The 18,356-nt window shown below is 38.4% G+C and overlaps 1 protein-coding gene across 4 annotated transcripts in view; it reads left to right on the top strand.

Annotated features, from left to right (window-relative positions):
• Positions 1-18,356, top strand: part of dennd5a (DENN/MADD domain containing 5A) — a 37,143-nt gene that overhangs the window by 669 nt on the left and 18,118 nt on the right. For 2 of the 4 annotated variants that reach the window (XM_077564090.1, XM_077564088.1), the window contains exons 2-4: positions 9,215-9,286; positions 10,133-10,242; positions 12,572-13,250. In XM_077564090.1, the coding sequence (XP_077420216.1) occupies positions 9,215-9,286; positions 10,133-10,242; positions 12,572-13,250 (861 nt within the window). The remainder of the gene's footprint in view (positions 1-9,214; positions 9,287-10,132; positions 10,243-12,571; positions 13,251-18,356) is intronic. The other 2 variants (XM_077564091.1, XM_077564089.1) reach the window with 1 other exon arrangement.

Below are 18,356 nucleotides of genomic sequence, written 5' to 3'. Positions count from 1 at the left end.
AAACACATGGAGGTTACTACCAGTATTGAATGTGTAATAATTCATAAACATGTTGAGTCCTAGTGCTGTCTTTTCCAGAACACAATAATCCTGATTAGTGAGTGATTTGTAAAAACATTTGTCTGTAAGTAGTGCATCTATTTGTAGCATCATTCACCTGGCTTGAGTTTCTATTAATGTTTTTTTCTTAGAACAACATGGGGTTCAGGAAAACATTATTTGTCTGATGATCCCAATGTTATAAATTTTATGAGCCAATTCTTCTTTTAGGTCCAAATGTGGTCAAATATTTTATTTGTGTGTGTGTGTCCACAGTCTGGTCAGTTTATTTTGATAGCAGCAGTTCAACCTGATAAGGGGTCGGCCAAAGTGCAAAGCAAGATGCACAAATATATTGCAGTCAATACAAAGAAAATACGGTTATATATGATGCGACATATTTAATTAAATTCTCACTTTGATATAATGCTGCAGTGAAACGAAGATGAGCAAGATTAGCATAAACTACAGAAAAACATCAACACAACATTTTTGTTTTTGCTGTCATTTTTCTTGAGCTGAATGCAAAGATCAGACTTATATGTACCGTACACTAATGGCCTGTTTGTGTGAGTGACCTTTGGTCGTGAGCAGCCAAAGGCACACCTGTGCAGTAATTATGATGTGTAATAAACATCTTGATATGAGGTCTAGTGGACGTATTACCTTAAAAAGGAGAGGCGCCTACTAACACAGATTTGTGTTATAGAAACGTAATAGAAATAGTGTGACATTGTGGTTGTCAATTGTAATTCTACGAAAGGAACATGCTACAGCACAGTGCAGAGTTTACTATAATAAAACTGTGCTGCCATTTATGGTGGAATTAATTGGGCTTGATTAATGATTCTTGGCCTTCTCATAGAATTAATGCTGCTTAGTGAGAAGAGGTGATATTTCTGTAATTTGTCTTGAACAGCTTTCAGATTTGACTAATGCAACGTAATTCAAGTGACTCAGTTCAAATTTATTTTATTTTATTTATTTTTTGTTACCCATGTGTTTAAAGAAGAGGAAAAAGCATGGACTTGAATATCTATTGATAGAAGTGAACCTTCGTCCCAATTTGGATAGAAATCTGCTCAGAATCAGATATCTACCAGTGTGGCTACTCTGTTAAGACGAAGCGTGGATTTGATCTTGTCATTTAAGTACAATGGTACCTTGACTTAAAAGTGACCCGACTTATGAGTTCCTCAAGATAAAAGGCATTGCTTGGTCAATGCTTTTGTTTTGAGTTGCGAGCAAAAAAAAATGGAGTTACTTGTGCTAGATGGTGCCAGCAAACTTAACAACAAGCAGCAGTGAACAATTTAAATATTATGTGAGCATAAAGCTAACACATAATGCAAAATGAAATAGATAGGTTAGCAAAACTGGCATTGATGTTGTAGTGTTATAACCATTTAAGCAGGAGATATTTGAACACAGTGTAGCAGCACATGTAAACAGACAAAAACAATTCTCATAGATAGGGCTGGGCAATGAATCAAATTAATTCGATACATCGTCATTTTAAAAATGGAATCGTTGAAAATTTGCTAAATCGTGAAATCGAATTTTGTCTTTTGGATTATTAAAAAGCTGTTGTTTTTATGTTGTGTTACACAAACGTTTTTGTAAGTTGTAATTTTGCACAAGTGGCATAATGCTGGATGGGTGCTTTACAAGACATGTTTACAATAGCTACCAACTATTTCATTGTGGCATTTAAGAAAAAACAATGAATGTTAAGTTTATGTTAAAACTAATTTAGAATCAGTATACATTATTGTTGTCCGAACATTTTGCACAGGAATTATTTTTGAATAATTTTGAAACCTTTAGATAAATGTTTGTTGGGTTTATTAGATTAAAATCGTAATCGTACTGAATGTCTGTAAAAATCGAGATTTTATTTTTGGGCCATATTGCCCAACGCTACTTATAGGCATTTATTCTTTATCCTCTGTGAAAAGCGACTATTAGTACCGCATCTTATACAGCTGCTTGATAGCGAAGAATGAATCGCACAATGTATTTAAGCATAAAATGATTTTTACTTTACAACTTTACTACATTCTATTAGATATCATTAAAAACATAAATTCATTGGTGTTTTATGAGGGAATGGATCGGATTAATGACATTTTTCATTTAGTTCAAATGGGAAAGATGATATGTGTTTTGAGTAAGGCACCACTGCATGCCGATCGATGATGTGTACATAAACACGCACAAATGTCAGCTGTAAATCTAAACTACAGCCAACGCATAGACCATTAAATAAGGTCTAAATAATGTACAAGAGAGGTGCTTATGTCATTAAATAAGGAAAAGTATTTGAATGGGGTCATGCCAAGGTAATCTTCATTTCAACTTTTTGGTGGAGAAGACTGTATAGGATGAAGTTGTTTTTTTTTGTGTGTGTGACTGACCACGACTCCTAACTTTTCTAAACTACTGTCACTCAACTTTTGACCTCATGTTCGAATAAAAGTTTTCAGACTAAGAAAGCAGCATGACATTTTGGAAGTCAGTCAATGATTGAGAAATATTCAGTCTCGTTAGCTCCCCATTCCAGCCGTTCCAATACAAGTGTGAATTGCATGTTGAGTCAGTGCACAGGAGGTCAAAGTCTTGGTGAAAGTGTTCCTTCCGACGCAATATCGCTTAACCCCAAACAGTTAGTTTTCAAAGAGTCACACCAGCCTCCACACGCACACTTCCTGTTTCCATTTCCACAATGAGGTTCCTCTTCGAATTCATGCAAATCAAAAAAAAGTATTTGACTGTTTGTTGACACCCCGGTCTCATCTGCATTGAGCCTGCATTACCTGAGACCAACCATTGTCCACTTGCGAGGCCTTTTGAACACAGCGGGCGCATTTAAAAGCGCCGAGCTTGCATTAGCAGTCTGTGAAAATGCTGGCGTGTGATTGTCATTCGTGCTTTCATTACGTAGCTGCGCTCGAGGCTAACAAATATGAAGTCAGATTCTATATATAGAGTGACAGGAAGGCAGATTTGTGAAATGATGTCGCTTGTCTTAAGCATCTCTCGCAGTCGTTCTTACAAATGTTGCTTGAAAATTTCAGACAGAGGGGCGTACTGTCCAGCGACTTGGTTGCGGATTTGATTTTAAAATATAAGGTGTCAAATGTGCTATGCACAAACCAGAGTAAGTTCTCCTCACTCGTGTTGTCCTACTTGCATGTCAAAAACAGGTGACTTGCGCTTGTCAATTGTTTCAGTTTGACTCGAAGGGAGGAAATGGGTTGGAAATTCCTGTTAACTGTGCATTCTGCTATCCGACCAAAAACTCCCAAAGGTACTCAGCTGGGTTCCGAGTATCACTACTGCGTTTGAAAACAAGTCTCAAAGTGAAAGTTTTTGAATACCACAGAGTTTCTTCATTACTCATGGCATGGCCACAATTATAGTAAGGTAGCTACAGTAGGTATAAAAGCACATTTTCCTAAATGTGTTTGGGGGATTTTGGTTACGGGTTAACGAAACCAAGGTGCAGGTGTTAAGCCATAATTTCAAAAAGTGTGTTTAATGCAGCAAACACAACATAGCTCATCACCTACATTGTGACTGCATTTTGATTTGGGGTTGTTTTTCATCAGCTGGGAAAAGGCCTTACACAGGGTGGAGGGAATTATGATCAGTTCGAAATAGCAGTCAATGCTATTCTTAACTGCTAAAAAAACAAAAACAAAAAAAGCTGGAGGAGCCGACCAGAACAGCTGAACTTTATTTGGGCTTAATCAGAGACATTTTAGTTTATCTGCCGTCAATATTCGGTTTAAGGTCAAAATTTTGGTTTGTGAAAGATTTGGAATAACCCGTTTACATGCTTGAGTAGACAGTAGCCATGTTTACATGAAGACTTTTTTTTTTTTGTCATTCCGATCTTTGGTCACCTGTTCATATGTGACGTGACCCATTCCGATCTGCTCCGTTAATTTGATCAGCCCCGCGGCAGCCGTAAGATGTGCGGACATCGATCTTGTGATTTATCCAGATGAGTTAAAGGGGAAGTCAACCCCCATTTTTTGACAATAATATGTTCTATGCAGCCCTCCCACTAGTCTAAATATGGGATTCTGGTCATTATCGAGTTGGAATATGAGTTAAGAAGCAAAATCCAGCCGTTTTTGTCCATCCCAGGGGGCGGCCATTTTGCCACTTTCTGTCGATTGAAGATGACATACATTTTGCTTAGGTCTTAGGTAACATCCAATCACAACGCAACTTCAGAAAACAGGTGAGCTGTGATTGGTTGTTGCCTGAGCCCTGAGCAACATTGATGTCATCTTCAGTCGACAGCAAGTAGCAAAATGGCCGCCCCTGAATTTTGCTTCACAACTCATAATCCCAAAAATTAATATGAATCAGAATGTCATGTTTAGATTAGTGAGGTCACATTATGTTTAAGGTTGACTTTCACTTTAATGTCATTTAGCGCAGTAGTTGTGAAGCAACATGAGTTGAATGAAATTAGTCTCATAAAAACCTGGCATTTGAACAGGAGTGTGTAGACTTTTTATATCCACAGTGCATGGATTTTTATACAGTAAAACAAAAAGAAGTGACCAGAGTGTTCTTTTTGGTGCATGATGACCTCGATTAGCATATGTATGACCCTTCAGCTTCGCTGAAAAATGGGGCGCTCAGGGACATAAGTGCGTTCACACGCAGGCTCCGCTTATTCAAATGCTAAACAACCTTTAGAATTTCACAGACAAACCTCCCCACCCAGTCCTAATCAGCAAACAGATGAGAGGATGACTGGCTGAACAAAGGAAAGCTAACACAGGATTACATATTTCGCTCTGTTTTTAGAGCGTTATTAACATCTCAAAATCCACGGAGTTCTGTATAGCTTGAAATTCATACGTCAAACTCACATGGTTTGTTTCGCTGGTGCTTCTGACGAACATTTATACTAACTGTTGGGTAAAGGGCTGGCAGTGATTTGACAAATCTTCAGCGTGTCTTTATCATTGCCAATTACAGCCCAATCATGTCAATAAGTGGAACGACATAGCTGGTGTCTCTCCCTGAATCCAGTCAACAGTTCAGTGCTGTTTCTGTCTCTGTAAATGAAGAAATGTTGTACTTCTGCTAGCAGCACCCATGCTAATCTTTTTGTCAACAAACCGTAAATCTATCCATCAGTTTGAAGCTTGTCAAGATGGATTTGTGACATTACAATTCTTTGGTCTATCTGCCTCGCAATTTTAGTGGAATCTTTGTGCGTTTTCCACACAGCACTACTTGAAACTAATACCTGGAAATTGATAGAGGCTAATTATTTATCCTCTTTTACGTGTTCCAAAACATTGAAGATTGACTTCTTGTGAGAAAAAGTCCTTGCAAAGATGATTTATTTCAGAGAATCTCCGGTCACACAACACTGAACATCATGTAAAAGGTGGAATTCCAGGGTGCGTGTGTGCCCCCTCTTTTGCGTAATACAGCTTTTAAAGAATCCAAATCAGTAAGAGAACACCTATTCTCCTCCCATCATGAATAAGTAAAACAGATTGGTTCTCACACAATATGTTACATAATATTATTTTCGTACACAGTCCGCAGCTGTGTTCATCTTTTTAGACAAAATATACTCTCAGGGTACCTTTCGTACTTTTTTCCCAAAACAATATCTCACAAACAAATTGAACTGGATTTAGAGTGTCCATGAGTGATGGTGCTCTCAGGGTATGTGTGTGGCAAAATCTGTTCTCACGAAGAGAATGTGTGTGCGCAAAACACTTGAGAAGGAATTTTTAGACAAAAACAAGGTTAAGGTCAAATTATACTGAGTTCAACACTATTTCACCTACTCTACACATCTATAAAACATTTCAACATGGTTAATATATGAAATAAAGAATTAAAAATGTTAATAATGTATAACAAAATGCAGACAATTGTTGTTCAAGCCTCCATTTGTTCGCGTTAACAGTAACCAATGTGAGCAAATGCTAATAAATGTACAAGTCTTCTCACATGATCATTCTGCTTTATACGTACGCCTTCCATCGAGCTCATGTGTAATATAGATCATTTTTGACCACGTGATGGGTATGTTTGTCTGCTATGTGACGATTGACAACAGGAGAAGCTAGGCTTGAAAGGACTCGTGTTCTTTTGTAATTTGTTAGTTTCTTCTGCGTAAACCCTAAACAGTTAATGTCATCCATGTTATTTGTTTTTCAATCTCATTAGATGTGCTAAGATCAGAGTTAAAAAGTGGGAAGAATATGGAGAGACAAAACATGCTAGCAAGAGACAACAAAACAAAATGGCTGACCAGTTACTATTTGCAACTATTAGAACTAAAATTCACAACTCTCACATATGTCATTTTCTTGAAAATGATGGGGGAATGCCATGTACTCTCAGCGGGTGCATGTATTTCAGAGAAGAGTGGGTGGCTCCTGGATTGGTGACGGTGTGAAACTGAGAGCTCGGTAATGCTAACAGTATACATACTCTCATTGCTGTTACAAAATCAAATCCATGTTAATGCTCTGTGAGGATTGTTGTGATCTCAGACCTAAACGAGCATATTGAATTCCAATCTCCGATTTTCGACATAATGCAGAAAAGAACACTTGCCAAATTACTCAACATCAACCCTGTGGTTGTTATTGTGGTCTGCAAAAACATCTACTTGAGTGTATATTTGAAGCATTGCGGAAATAAGTACACAGTAAATGGAAACCGAGAGTTTCAGACAGGTGACACCTGTGCAGTCTTCTATGAATAAATGAAAACGGAGGCTGAGCAACGACGTGTGTCATGTTTCAACATGCAACTTGAAATACCGTTAACATCGTTTTGTTAAAACCACGATTACTTATTTCGTTATGCTACAGCTATAAATTCCTGCCTGTGTGTACTTTTATTACTTCCCGATTTTACAATGTGTAGCAAACACATTGTCACTGAATACGGATTCACATTTAATGTCATCAATTTGGCATATTGTTTTGGAGTTGCTTCTAGTTATATAATTGCGAGCTTTTAGTGTGTTTTGTGTCCATGTGGCCAATGTGGAGGTGAAAGAAAACAACAGATTAATTCCCTTAATCCTAAAGATTTAAAGCTTTATTAGTGTAATGAATCTGTTGCGAGTATCGACTCACTACTTCCTGTCTCAACTCAACATCTCTTGCACTGCAGCGTTGAAAGAAGATTAGACAGTGGACGTGATCTCACACACACACACACACACACACACACACACACACATCTCTCTATGCGGTGTCACCTACTGGTCAGAATAACGGTACCGCAAGCTTTTCCATCCAGTTAGGATTAGAAAAGAGAGTAAATCCAATCACTCGGGTTACAATCAGTGTGTGGTCATCCCCTCGTGGTCTTGTGTCATCAGTGATTGTAATTTGGGTGGATTATCAGCAACTCTGACAATACTCTAACACACCGCTTAAACAAACGTCAAAATACGACTTGACCATTATTGTCAAATATGGCAGAAAACTGTATTTTCAAATATAGACTTGAGATGGATCTTTGGCTGTTAGCTCATTTCTTTGTGGTAAAACAATCAAGGGGCAAATATTCAATTATAATCTTTATAATTCTAAAGGAGAGGCACAATGGCAGCACTAGTTCAAGGGAACTAGGAATCATCAGCTTCCGTTAGTCTTGCGTTGTACACATTAGAATATAATGCAGGGCACCCAACTTTATTATTTTGTTCGTATATAAGAGAAGTAATTGCTGATAAAGTCTTGCCATTTTCATGTGAAACAGAACAAACATTGTGCAAAAGCTTTGACTGGCTCTAGTGTGGCTATATTTTTTCTGTTCAGATAACCTCACTCTGCTACATTGCTGCAGGGTTTGTTATACAAGAACTAAGAAGAGCCATTCACAGAAGTCAAACCCATGACGGTCCGCCGATTGGATGGCCATATTCGTGACAGTTTCTCTCCACCTTGACATGTTTTAGCTTGAGGTCATAGTGGCCCAAATGGGCTTGAAATGTTACATAATTTCTCAGAAAGTCTAAAGTCCTTATTTGTGGAATTCAATCTAATTTCTCCCCCGAAAAATCCATGAATAGGAAACAAATGCATGCACTATATACAAGGTGTCGCAAAAGTCACTATACACTATATCGACTTTCAGTTGGTGAGCATCTTAATGTTGTGCTTGAAGCCTTTGAACAACCTGAAGTCAGTACAGGTAAACCTTTATGTCATGTAACGCATGCTCAATCATGTGAATTTTATTTCAGGTTAATCAGAGGTGTGTTTTTTTTGTGTGTGTGTTTTTTCCCCCAATTGAGTGTTGTTATAGGTCATATCAATGGTATGGTGGAAAAAGTTATTTTGTTTTGTGTGTGTATGTATGTGTATATGTATATATATGTGTATATATATATGTATATGTATATATATGTATATATATATGTATATATATGTATAGATATATATGTGTGTGTGTGTGTGTATATATATATATATATATATATATATTAGGGGTGTGAATTGCCTATAACCTGGCGATTCGATTCGTATCACAATTCATAGATCACAATTCGATTACATGCCGATTAATCCTGACGCGAATCTATAAATTGATTATTGAGTTGTTGTTTTTTTACTCAAATTTAGAAAATACTTATCAGTAAACTTGTACATGTACACTGTAAGATTTGTATTAAGATGTATTTGTTTATCTGAAAATTCTGGCTTATAACTGAGCCACTGCATTTAACAAACAGGTTGCAGTCTTTTTCATGTTTGAACAGCACTGAAATAAAATATTAAGGCTTAATGTTCCAGTAATATAACATTCTTCCATGCTTAATGTGTAAATCATAACATTTTGTTGAATATTCCCATTAAAAAATGGATGTTTAAAAATTGATTCGGCTGCATTTTGAATCAATTCGAGAATTGCGCACTGTAATATCGCGATATATTGCCCAATCGATTTTTAAGTTTTATAAATCCGCTGAAATTCCATCACAGGCTTCCTGTATCTGTGCACCAAAACACCAGCAACTTGTGTTAAGTGGCAAAATCAGCTTGGAAAGAACCTGGAAAGCTTGTGTCTGTGTGCAGCTAGGCGTCAGGGTGTGAGAAGTGATGTGCTCCGTTCTCGCAACCAGGCTTGTAATGATATTTTTGTTTTATTTGCTGTGTAGCTTTATGCCAGTATATAGAGGCTACTAAATTCAGAGATGGGGCCAGAGGAAATTTGGCAGGGGCAAATGAAGGTAACCCTCCCACCACACACTCTCCTTCCCCGTTACAACCCTTGCTGAGCTTTAACCCCTCAACCGTTAACCTGGTTATGAAAATTCTTCAGTAGTCCCCCCCCCCTTTTTTTTTCTCCATTTTTTGTATCTTGTTATTTTCAAAGATTGTGAGGTTTTGCCCTTTCTTTTTTTTGCACCCTCTTGAGTTCAATTTTCTCCTCCCGGCTTCTCCTTCCTCCCTCTTCCTCACGTCCCCAAGCAGCGGCTGAACAATGAGCTTTATGTTTGACAATCACTGCTCCTGTTTCCTGTGCGGGCTCGCGCGCACACTGCACACATTGCGCTCTCACTCACTGGTGAATCCGGTGCTGCCTGCGCTGGTATTGCCTGGTCAATGTTTACTCTTCCCCTACAACTCTGAATGAACTTTTTCAGTACTGCCTTGGCGTGTGCATCACTTTTTGCTTCATTCTGGGTTCAAATCAAACTCCGTTCGGGCTGTTCTTAACGGATTGTTTTGTGTGTTTCTGTGTATTGCCATTAAAGCTGTCAGGAAGCATCTTGAACTTTTGTAATTTGTTTTCCTTTCTCTAATTTTCTGGTGAACATCATCAGATGGCCCATTGATATTTAATCTATCCTTTTTTTTTTAAGTTGAGAATGCAGATGGCAGCTTTAAATGACGCAATACATTCTTCCTTGTAGACCAATTTGCTAACTGACTCTCTCCCCTCTAGAGTTACGCCTGCTACTGATCAACCTGCTACTGATCAACCACTTCCTGTGCACCTCTGCCTTTTATTTGCGCCGAGTCTTTCTCTCCTTTGTATCCTCACTTCCTGTGTTTCCTCTTGGCCTTTTCAGGTGAGAATTTTGAGCAGAGTCCCCTACGAAGAACCTTTAAATCCAAAGTTCTTGCACATTACCCGGGCAATGTGGAGTGGAATCCGTTTGACCAGGATGCAGTTGGCATGGTAAGATCACAAATCAGCCAAAGGCTCCTTGTGGATTATTTAAAATTTGATGTAAAATGCACTGGCCAATTACCTGTAAAATGCGGTTACAAAGAATTGAAGTTAGGTCATAACGGCACACATGTTGGAAAGATGATTGATCCTCTACTTTGGGGCGTGATCTCACCCCCGACCTGAAGAGCGCAGCTTGATGATGCCAACAGAACAATAACAATAATAATAATACCGAGGTCACCATACCGGACACAGTCGAGGCCTTGGCTGTGCTGAGAAGAAATTCTATCCATAAAAGTCTTCTTCCTTCCACTCGCCCTTCTCCCGACTCATACATTCACAAATCACACAGTGACTCAGACACTTTCATGGTCTCGCAGTCAGTGGGAGCTTGTAAACCTCTTGCAAAAATCCACATAACACCGCTGTAAATTTGCTGCAATACGTTATTGAAAAGCATTCCCTTTTTTTATTATTATTATTTTTTAACATTTTACTATTATTACAACTTGTAGTGAGTAGTAGCAGTTATGTTAACTCAATTGGTGTTTACAAGTTCTGACTGTCTGCGAGGCCTTGCAAGTCTCAGAATATGACTGGATGAACTTGTTGGCAGGGGCCAGTGCAGCAAAAGAAAGCGGGGAAAGTGAGCGAGCGAGCTTGTTTGGTGGTGAAAGCGCGCACGGCGAGGTGACAACTGAAAAAAATATCCGGGATATCAATTAATCAACATCGACTCAATTCGTGGTCTGCGTGTCAACTACAAAAAAATCTGAAGTCAATCAATTCAATTAATCGTTATTTTTGAAAATTGAATCGTTGAAAATTTGCAAAATCGTGAAATAGAATTTTGTCTTCTGGATTATTAAAGATGTTTTCATGTTCTGTTACATCCAGATGTTATTGTGACTTGTAATTTTCCACAAGTGGCACAATGCTGGATTGGTGATTTACAAGACATGTTTGCAATAGCTACCAACTACTTAATTTTGGCAATTTAACACAAACGATGAATGTTAAGTTTATGTTAAAACAGATTTAGAATCAGTATACATTATTGGTGTCTGAACATTTTGCACAAGGATTATTTTTGAATAAATGAAACCTTTAAATAAACATTAATTGTGTTTATTGGATTAAAATCGATTAAAATCATAATCATCCTGAATGACTGAAAAAAAATCCATATTTTAGTTTTTGGCTATATTGTCCAGCCCCACTGTACAGTACTCATCTGACAATTTAATAGAGCTGAAACATTTATCAAATTCATCACAATGTAGTAGAATCCAATTTTCAAATGCAAAGGCTGAAATTTTTGTGGGGGAAACAAAACTGATTTTCAGTGTTTTGGTTGGTTGTTGTTTTTTTCTCTTATAAACATGTTTACTGTATTTTATTTATTTATTTAGCGTTTATATATTTCCAGTGCTTTAAAATTGCAATCCACATGTAATGTAGTACAGTGTTATGTTTCATAAAACATGAAAAGCTGAAGTGATAAAGTCAGAGATATGTTTGCATTATTGTTGTAATCTGATTTACTGATTTATGTATACCCCACACTTGTTTGGTAGAATTTTGTAAAGTTGTCATAGTGAATGCTTAAAGGGGAAAGTCAACCCCCAATATTTTTTGACAATAATATGTTCTATGCAGCCCCACAAGTCTAAATATTGTATTCTGGTTAATATTATGTTATTGGAATATGAGTTAAGCAGCAAAATCCAGACGTTTTTATCCCTCTCAGGTGGCGGCCATTTTGCCATTTGTTGTCGACTGGGGATGACATCACTGTTGCTCAGGTCTCAGGTAACAACCAATCACAGCTCAGCTTCAGAAAACAGGTGAGCTGTGACTGAGCAACATTGATGTCATCTTCAGTGGACAGCAAGTGGCAAAATGGCCGCCCCCTGAGTTGGATAAAAATGGCTGGATTTTGCTTTATACTGTAACTCGTAATTAATCAGAATGCCATGTTTAGACTAGTGAGGTCACATATAACATATTATTGTCAAGTAGTGTTGAAGGTTGACTTCCACTTCATTGAAAGACTGCATGTTACAATGTTTAGAAGAATATAACAACTGTAATTCAAGTAGATACGTAAATCATTTGTCTTTCATATTAATTCATGGCTTATTTAACCTGTAAGACCAACATTCCAGCTTGATTTATTGCTTGTATATGTTAATAAATAGGAAGAGGACCTTTAAAAAATGATCCCATATTACAGTAGATTGCAATTTTACCATTGAACAAAAATAAAAAAAATATATTGCTTAGCCCTGCAAATGAATGACACGAACATTCTTTCCCCGCCCCCCCCTTGCAGCTCTGTATGCCGAAAGGTTTGGCCTTCAGGACGCAGGTGGACTCCCGGGAGCCGCACTTCCACTCATTCATCATCACCAGGGAGGACGGCTCTCGGACGTACGGGTTCGCTCTCACCTTCTTCGAGGAGGTGACCAGTAAGCAAATCTGCAGCGCCATGCAGACTCTGTACCACATGCACAACGCGGAGCAGTACGACATCTTGCATACGCCGACGTCCCCCCGTGGCCCCGAGGAGCCACGGATCCACCACCCTCGGCCCATCCTCCACGCCGCGCCGGCCATCTCTCGCCTGCAACGTTTCAATTCGTACGACATCAGCCGAGACACGCTGTACGTGTCAAAGTGCATCTGCTTGATAACACCCATGGCCTTTGCCCAAGCATGCCAGAAGGTGCTGCAGCAACTTTACCGAGCCGTCACCTCGCCCCACCCCCCGCCTCTCCCGCTGGAGAGCTACGTCTTCAACATCCTCTATGAGGTGCCCCTGCCACCCTCCGGGCGATCCCTTAAGTTCTCAGGCGTCTACGGTCCTGTGGTGTGCCAGAGGCCGAGCACATCGGAACTTCCGCTCTTTGACTTTGCCATTGGTGAAATGTTTAACCTGCTGGGGGTGGAGAACGTTCTTCAGTTGTTCACCTGCGCCCTGCTCGAGATGCAGATACTGCTCTACTCACAGCGTAAGTAAGCCAGCGCTCCCTCAGCCTTTCGACCAGTGTTTAGTTGATGTTTCCATCAGAACCAAAACGTATTTTGAGGCACTTGTGTATAATCAAATGGGATCAGTACATAATAATACAGTTGTGCCTTGAGATTCGAGTTGAATTGGCTCTATCACGACTCGACTCATCTTTCCCCATTGAGATGCATGGAAATGCCATTCATCTGTTCCACACTCAAATTTTATTTAAGGAAAATGGCACTCAAAAATATTGTATTTTAAAAATAGAATGAAACAGTTTGTCCATTGTGATTAAGTAATCACAACTCCATCTGGTATTTCTGACTTTTCCATTGATGGACAGAATAATACCACAAACTCTCAATGGTAATTTGTTAGCCATGATATGCTGTTTTGAATTGTTTGTTAGCATTAAGCTAACAGAAGGCAACGCTGTGTGGTTGTTTTAAATCACAACACGATCTCTAAGTCTCTTTATATAGTTTTAGTGCTGTCACTATCAAATAGTTTTAGAATCGATTATTCAATCAGTCGACCTATCGGATCCATTTTCATTTTGCATATATGTGTATTACAACCACCCCCCCCGGATAATTGTTTATTAACCAGTGATTGGTGGTTATTTTGTACTTTGTATTTGTATAGTGGAGAAAAAAAATGCTGTACTATGTTACCCGTTGGGTCATTATTTTACAAAGTAAAAACAGATGTTTTCAAATGTCTTTAATGAAGGACTAATAAATCCGCAAACAATTACTGTTGATATGCTAAAATCAGAGGATTTGGACAATTTCAAATAAAAAAAATAGCGCCAAACGATTACTCAATTATTAATATAGTTGCCGATTAATTTTATAATCCATTACTTGAAGATTAATGAATTAATTTTGACAGCTCCATTTAGTTTTGAAGGACCCTTCAAATGGCAGCGGCATTAAACAGCTTGAAGCCTGTTTTTTTTTTGAAGAAGGGCACAATGTCTGCCAAACGAGCTGCTTCACTCTTAAATTTTTGCTTGCAAGTCAACACAAAAATCTGCTTAGCGACAGTTTGTATCTCGAAAAAGTTTGGTCCCTCGTATCTCAAGGCACCACTGTATTAAAATAGCATAGAATAGAAAAACTAGAACCACAACGAGCACTGTTAAATGAATACCTCATTGACAAAGTACTCTAAATGTAGCAATTTTTTTATGTACCTCTTGCAATTGAAAAAAAAAATAACTGTATGGTTTTTGTAATTTTACATTGAAGCATGGAAACACTTTTATAGAAAAAACATTTACTTACTTACAAATAAGGGGATTCTTAAGACAGCATTTTAAATTCTCGATACATTCAGTAACAGCAAAAATCCTGAGTTGACATTTAGCTCAACTTTTTTTTTTTTTTACAGATTTTTCTGTATTTTTTTTTAATGATGTTTCTTAAACTTCATAAGGGAAAGCTGATTTTAGATGTTACAATTTTCAGAAGCTTAATAGAGGTACCCTTATTGTAAAGTGGAAAATTGTCTGCCTTTGCACCTGGATACTTTTGATTAACACTGTGAGCCCTATTAACAATGCTGCCGGTTCCTTTTTTTCGTTTTTCTTTCTCTTTTTTTTTTTTAAAATGAAGTGATGTAACATTTTACTGTCTAAAGAACATAGACCGGAGGCGCTGGCAAGTCTTTGATATACATGGTGGCTCTCTTGTTACATCTGGTTACATAACCTACTAAAGTGTCCATTAAAGTAATGTAGTTTGAGTACGAGCTTGTATAATACTGAGACTCGTGCCCATTTCAGTCAGAGGTTTTTATGCATTATTTGATGATGCTGCATGTACATGTTGAAAAATCTTCTAGGTAAAATTTAAAACCTTCTTGGTGGTCATGCGAGAGCAAATCAATTATTTGCTGAGCATAGAAGGCCTTTGGAGATTGTGTACTAGAGTGGAGTGGTATTTGGATCCATTACAATAGTAAGAGCTGGGCAAATGGTTTAGAAAACACCATGAGCTGCTGGGTGAGAAGCTTTTAAAGGGAAAGCCGTGGTGTTGCTAGGCGACCTCCAGCCAGGGAGGATAGCCAGGATGCAGGATGATTATCATTGGTTGGAGGTGACATCATGCCCTCTCTCCCACGAGAGAGCCGCAGAACGTGTGAAGGGTGTCGACTGGCAGTCGTCCGCGGGGAAAAGAAGTAAAGGATTGTTTGGCGGAAGCGCCGCACATAAACATGCACACGCGCTGATGAAAAGGAGATGAAAATGAGGCTTTTACGCAACACTAGGATTCATAATTGGTTAAAAATTGTGGTCAGCATCTTTCCCATGATCTTGTTTACCCAATCTCTCAGGGGGTGCATCATGAGGCAAGCATTGTGCCATGCTGCAGTTAAAGTCACATTATTGCCCATTTCTGCTTTTTTCTTCTAGTGGAAAAGAGAGTAGAAGCAAGGAAAACACTGGGAGGAATCAATACAGGGTGTCCCAAAAGTACTATACACTTCCCTTTTCGTTTCAGGTTTCATTTAGACAGATGTGAGACAATCAGCATTTGACAATTATGGATTTACAGTTGTTGTTGTTTTTAAGCATATCATTCCCTGGCGCGTTGCAAAATTGCCGCTTTTCAAAAACCCTTTTCTGTCCAGTTTACTTTAACTTGCACTAAGTGTTTACAGTGTGATGGCCGTCAAGCTTCTCAAACTGCTGCTGAACTGCAGTCAGGGAGAGACGATTTTCTTTTTCAGGCAGAAATGTTGCAACGCTGCTACAATGTTGGAGAGCAAGAAACTTGTATGTGCCAACAAAAACGGCATAATATTTTAAATGAAATAGAAAAAAAACTGTGTATACATATTAAGATGATGTACAATATACAGTTGATACTAGGTACAATATAGACCGATATCAGATTTTGATGGTATGATAATAAAAATATTGCGGTGTCACGTATCAAGAATGTGCAGCTCTAAAATGTATAATTTTTTAAATATAGTATGGTAAATAAAATAAAAAAAATTCCACAACATATCGGTCTATCTAGTAGATACCAAATACAAACTTCAGTTGGTATCCTTGCACAACATAATGAATTGTATCAAAGTTTAGAAAGTGGTTCAGGAAATGGATGGACAGATAAATATTTACACCTATTCAGCAACATCTATTCTAATTACACCCACCTGTAATGATATTTTACACAGATATCAGCGCCTGTAACACAGCGAAGCCCTTTTTGCATCACAACTTCTGACACATTCAAATCAGATAAGATTCAAAGTTCTTCTCGGTTTTACACAAATATTTTTATGATGGAACCTGTTTTTGGGTTGTCCCCAAAATGTTATCAGGACATCCCTGAGAGGATACCCACTCATAAAATTTCCAGGTTGACGCATCAAAAAACTGCAGAGGGGAAGTTGCGCACACAAGTAAATGCACGCCGAGAACAACGAAACATTCTCTGCTGAGTTAATGCGGTTATAGAGCTGTGCTGTGTCATACGTAGAGGTGATTCTAAGATTTTTTCCCCCTGAGTTCAGTCAGAATGGAGTGCCCAATGAGTATGCACCTTATAAATAGCAATAGGAATATGTAGTGCATTAAGCAGCAAAGATGAAGTGGTTCTTGTCATTGTGGCCTTGCCAAAAGAGAAGGGGGTCAGGGTTAGTATTCTAGCCTCCCTCCTGAGAGTGGAATCTGGTTTAGAAGTAGCAGTCTTGTGCACCACCAGATCATGACCAAATGAAGGAGGCTTATTTAGTCTTGTCACCATAAGAGGAAAGGCAACGCCGTGTAGTAACTGTCAACAGGACAGAGCCGGAATGTGAATGAGGAAGAGCAGACGCGTATTTGTATGTGGCCCACTTGACTGGAGTGAAACAGTGAATATAAAGCAGTGCTGATGTGTGAAGTTACGAAAAGGGAATTTGTCATGAGCTTAGAGGGTCAGCTGAATTTGGCGGTCACACTTCAGAGACTGGGAACTCCCAAGGACAGTAGCCTGGAGGTGCTATGTACTTGAAAACATCAGCTTGTGACCTTTTTGTTTACCATGTGAATCAATAGAACACATTTATATATTTTTTTGCTTCTACCATGAAGAATTGGTGAATGTTTGTGTCACTGTATTTTGTAGTGTACTGTACTACTATAGATGCCACAAGGTGGGGGCAAATGACTGACTTAATTCAAGCTCCTCGGCTCACTTTTATAGTTCTTTGGTACCAAGATGCCACCAGATGGCATCAAAACAATACTGTTATTCGCTGTTCTTGTACTGAGGCTAAAGTAATATGGGAGTTTTTTCATTTTTTTTCTTATTCTTTTTTAAAATAAATTTTAATTTGAAGAAAAGTTGGGATGAAGAACAGCAGAGATGGCAAATTCTTGTCCAGAAAGTAAAAAGCCTGCCACAGTATGGCTTTAGCCCCTGATGCTAGCTAGCTAGCTCCCTAGCTAGCTCCCATGGTGCTCATTTACCTGATAGGGAGCTAGCTAGCTAGCATCAGGGGCTAAAGCCAAACTGTGGCAGTGTTTTTACTTGCTGGACCTGGATTAGCCACCTCTGAGGAACAGTTATGTAAAAAAATATCCCAGTTGTGAATGATTTAAACTATGATATTTCATGGTAAAGTCTAATTTTAGGAAGTAGGGCAGGCAATAAATACTATTTTCCAGTCTTCGAGATAGTTTAAGTACATGTTTTAAATTGGTATTATTAACTCATTCTTTCCCAGCCATTTTCACTGAAAATCCTCGCTCCCTGCTGTTTTACTGGATTTTGACTGATTTTGCAAGACCCACAGAATGTTGTGTTCTATTACTATAAAAACATGGAACCTACCAAAAGAAAGATTAGAGTCTGTTCTTTCATCGGGAAAAAAAGTATATTTCTAAGTTTCATAATTATTCACAAATCTGTTTAAAACTGGGGGGAAACAGCTTGTTTTAACATGGCCCTGGTTGATCTCTTGTACTCTTGCTCCCCATAAACGTATAAATACGTGTTTGGGACACTGATAATATTTAAAACAGAATGTATTTATACATTTTGGGAGCAAATGAGTTAAACATGGATGTGATTAGATCAATGGGCAAGACACTTTGTCTAGT

This window comes from Vanacampus margaritifer, chromosome 4 (genome assembly GCF_051991255.1).
Source record: "Vanacampus margaritifer isolate UIUO_Vmar chromosome 4, RoL_Vmar_1.0, whole genome shotgun sequence".
Taxonomy (NCBI): Eukaryota; Metazoa; Chordata; class Actinopteri; order Syngnathiformes; family Syngnathidae; genus Vanacampus; species Vanacampus margaritifer.
This window is presented reverse-complemented; position numbering and strand designations above follow the sequence as displayed.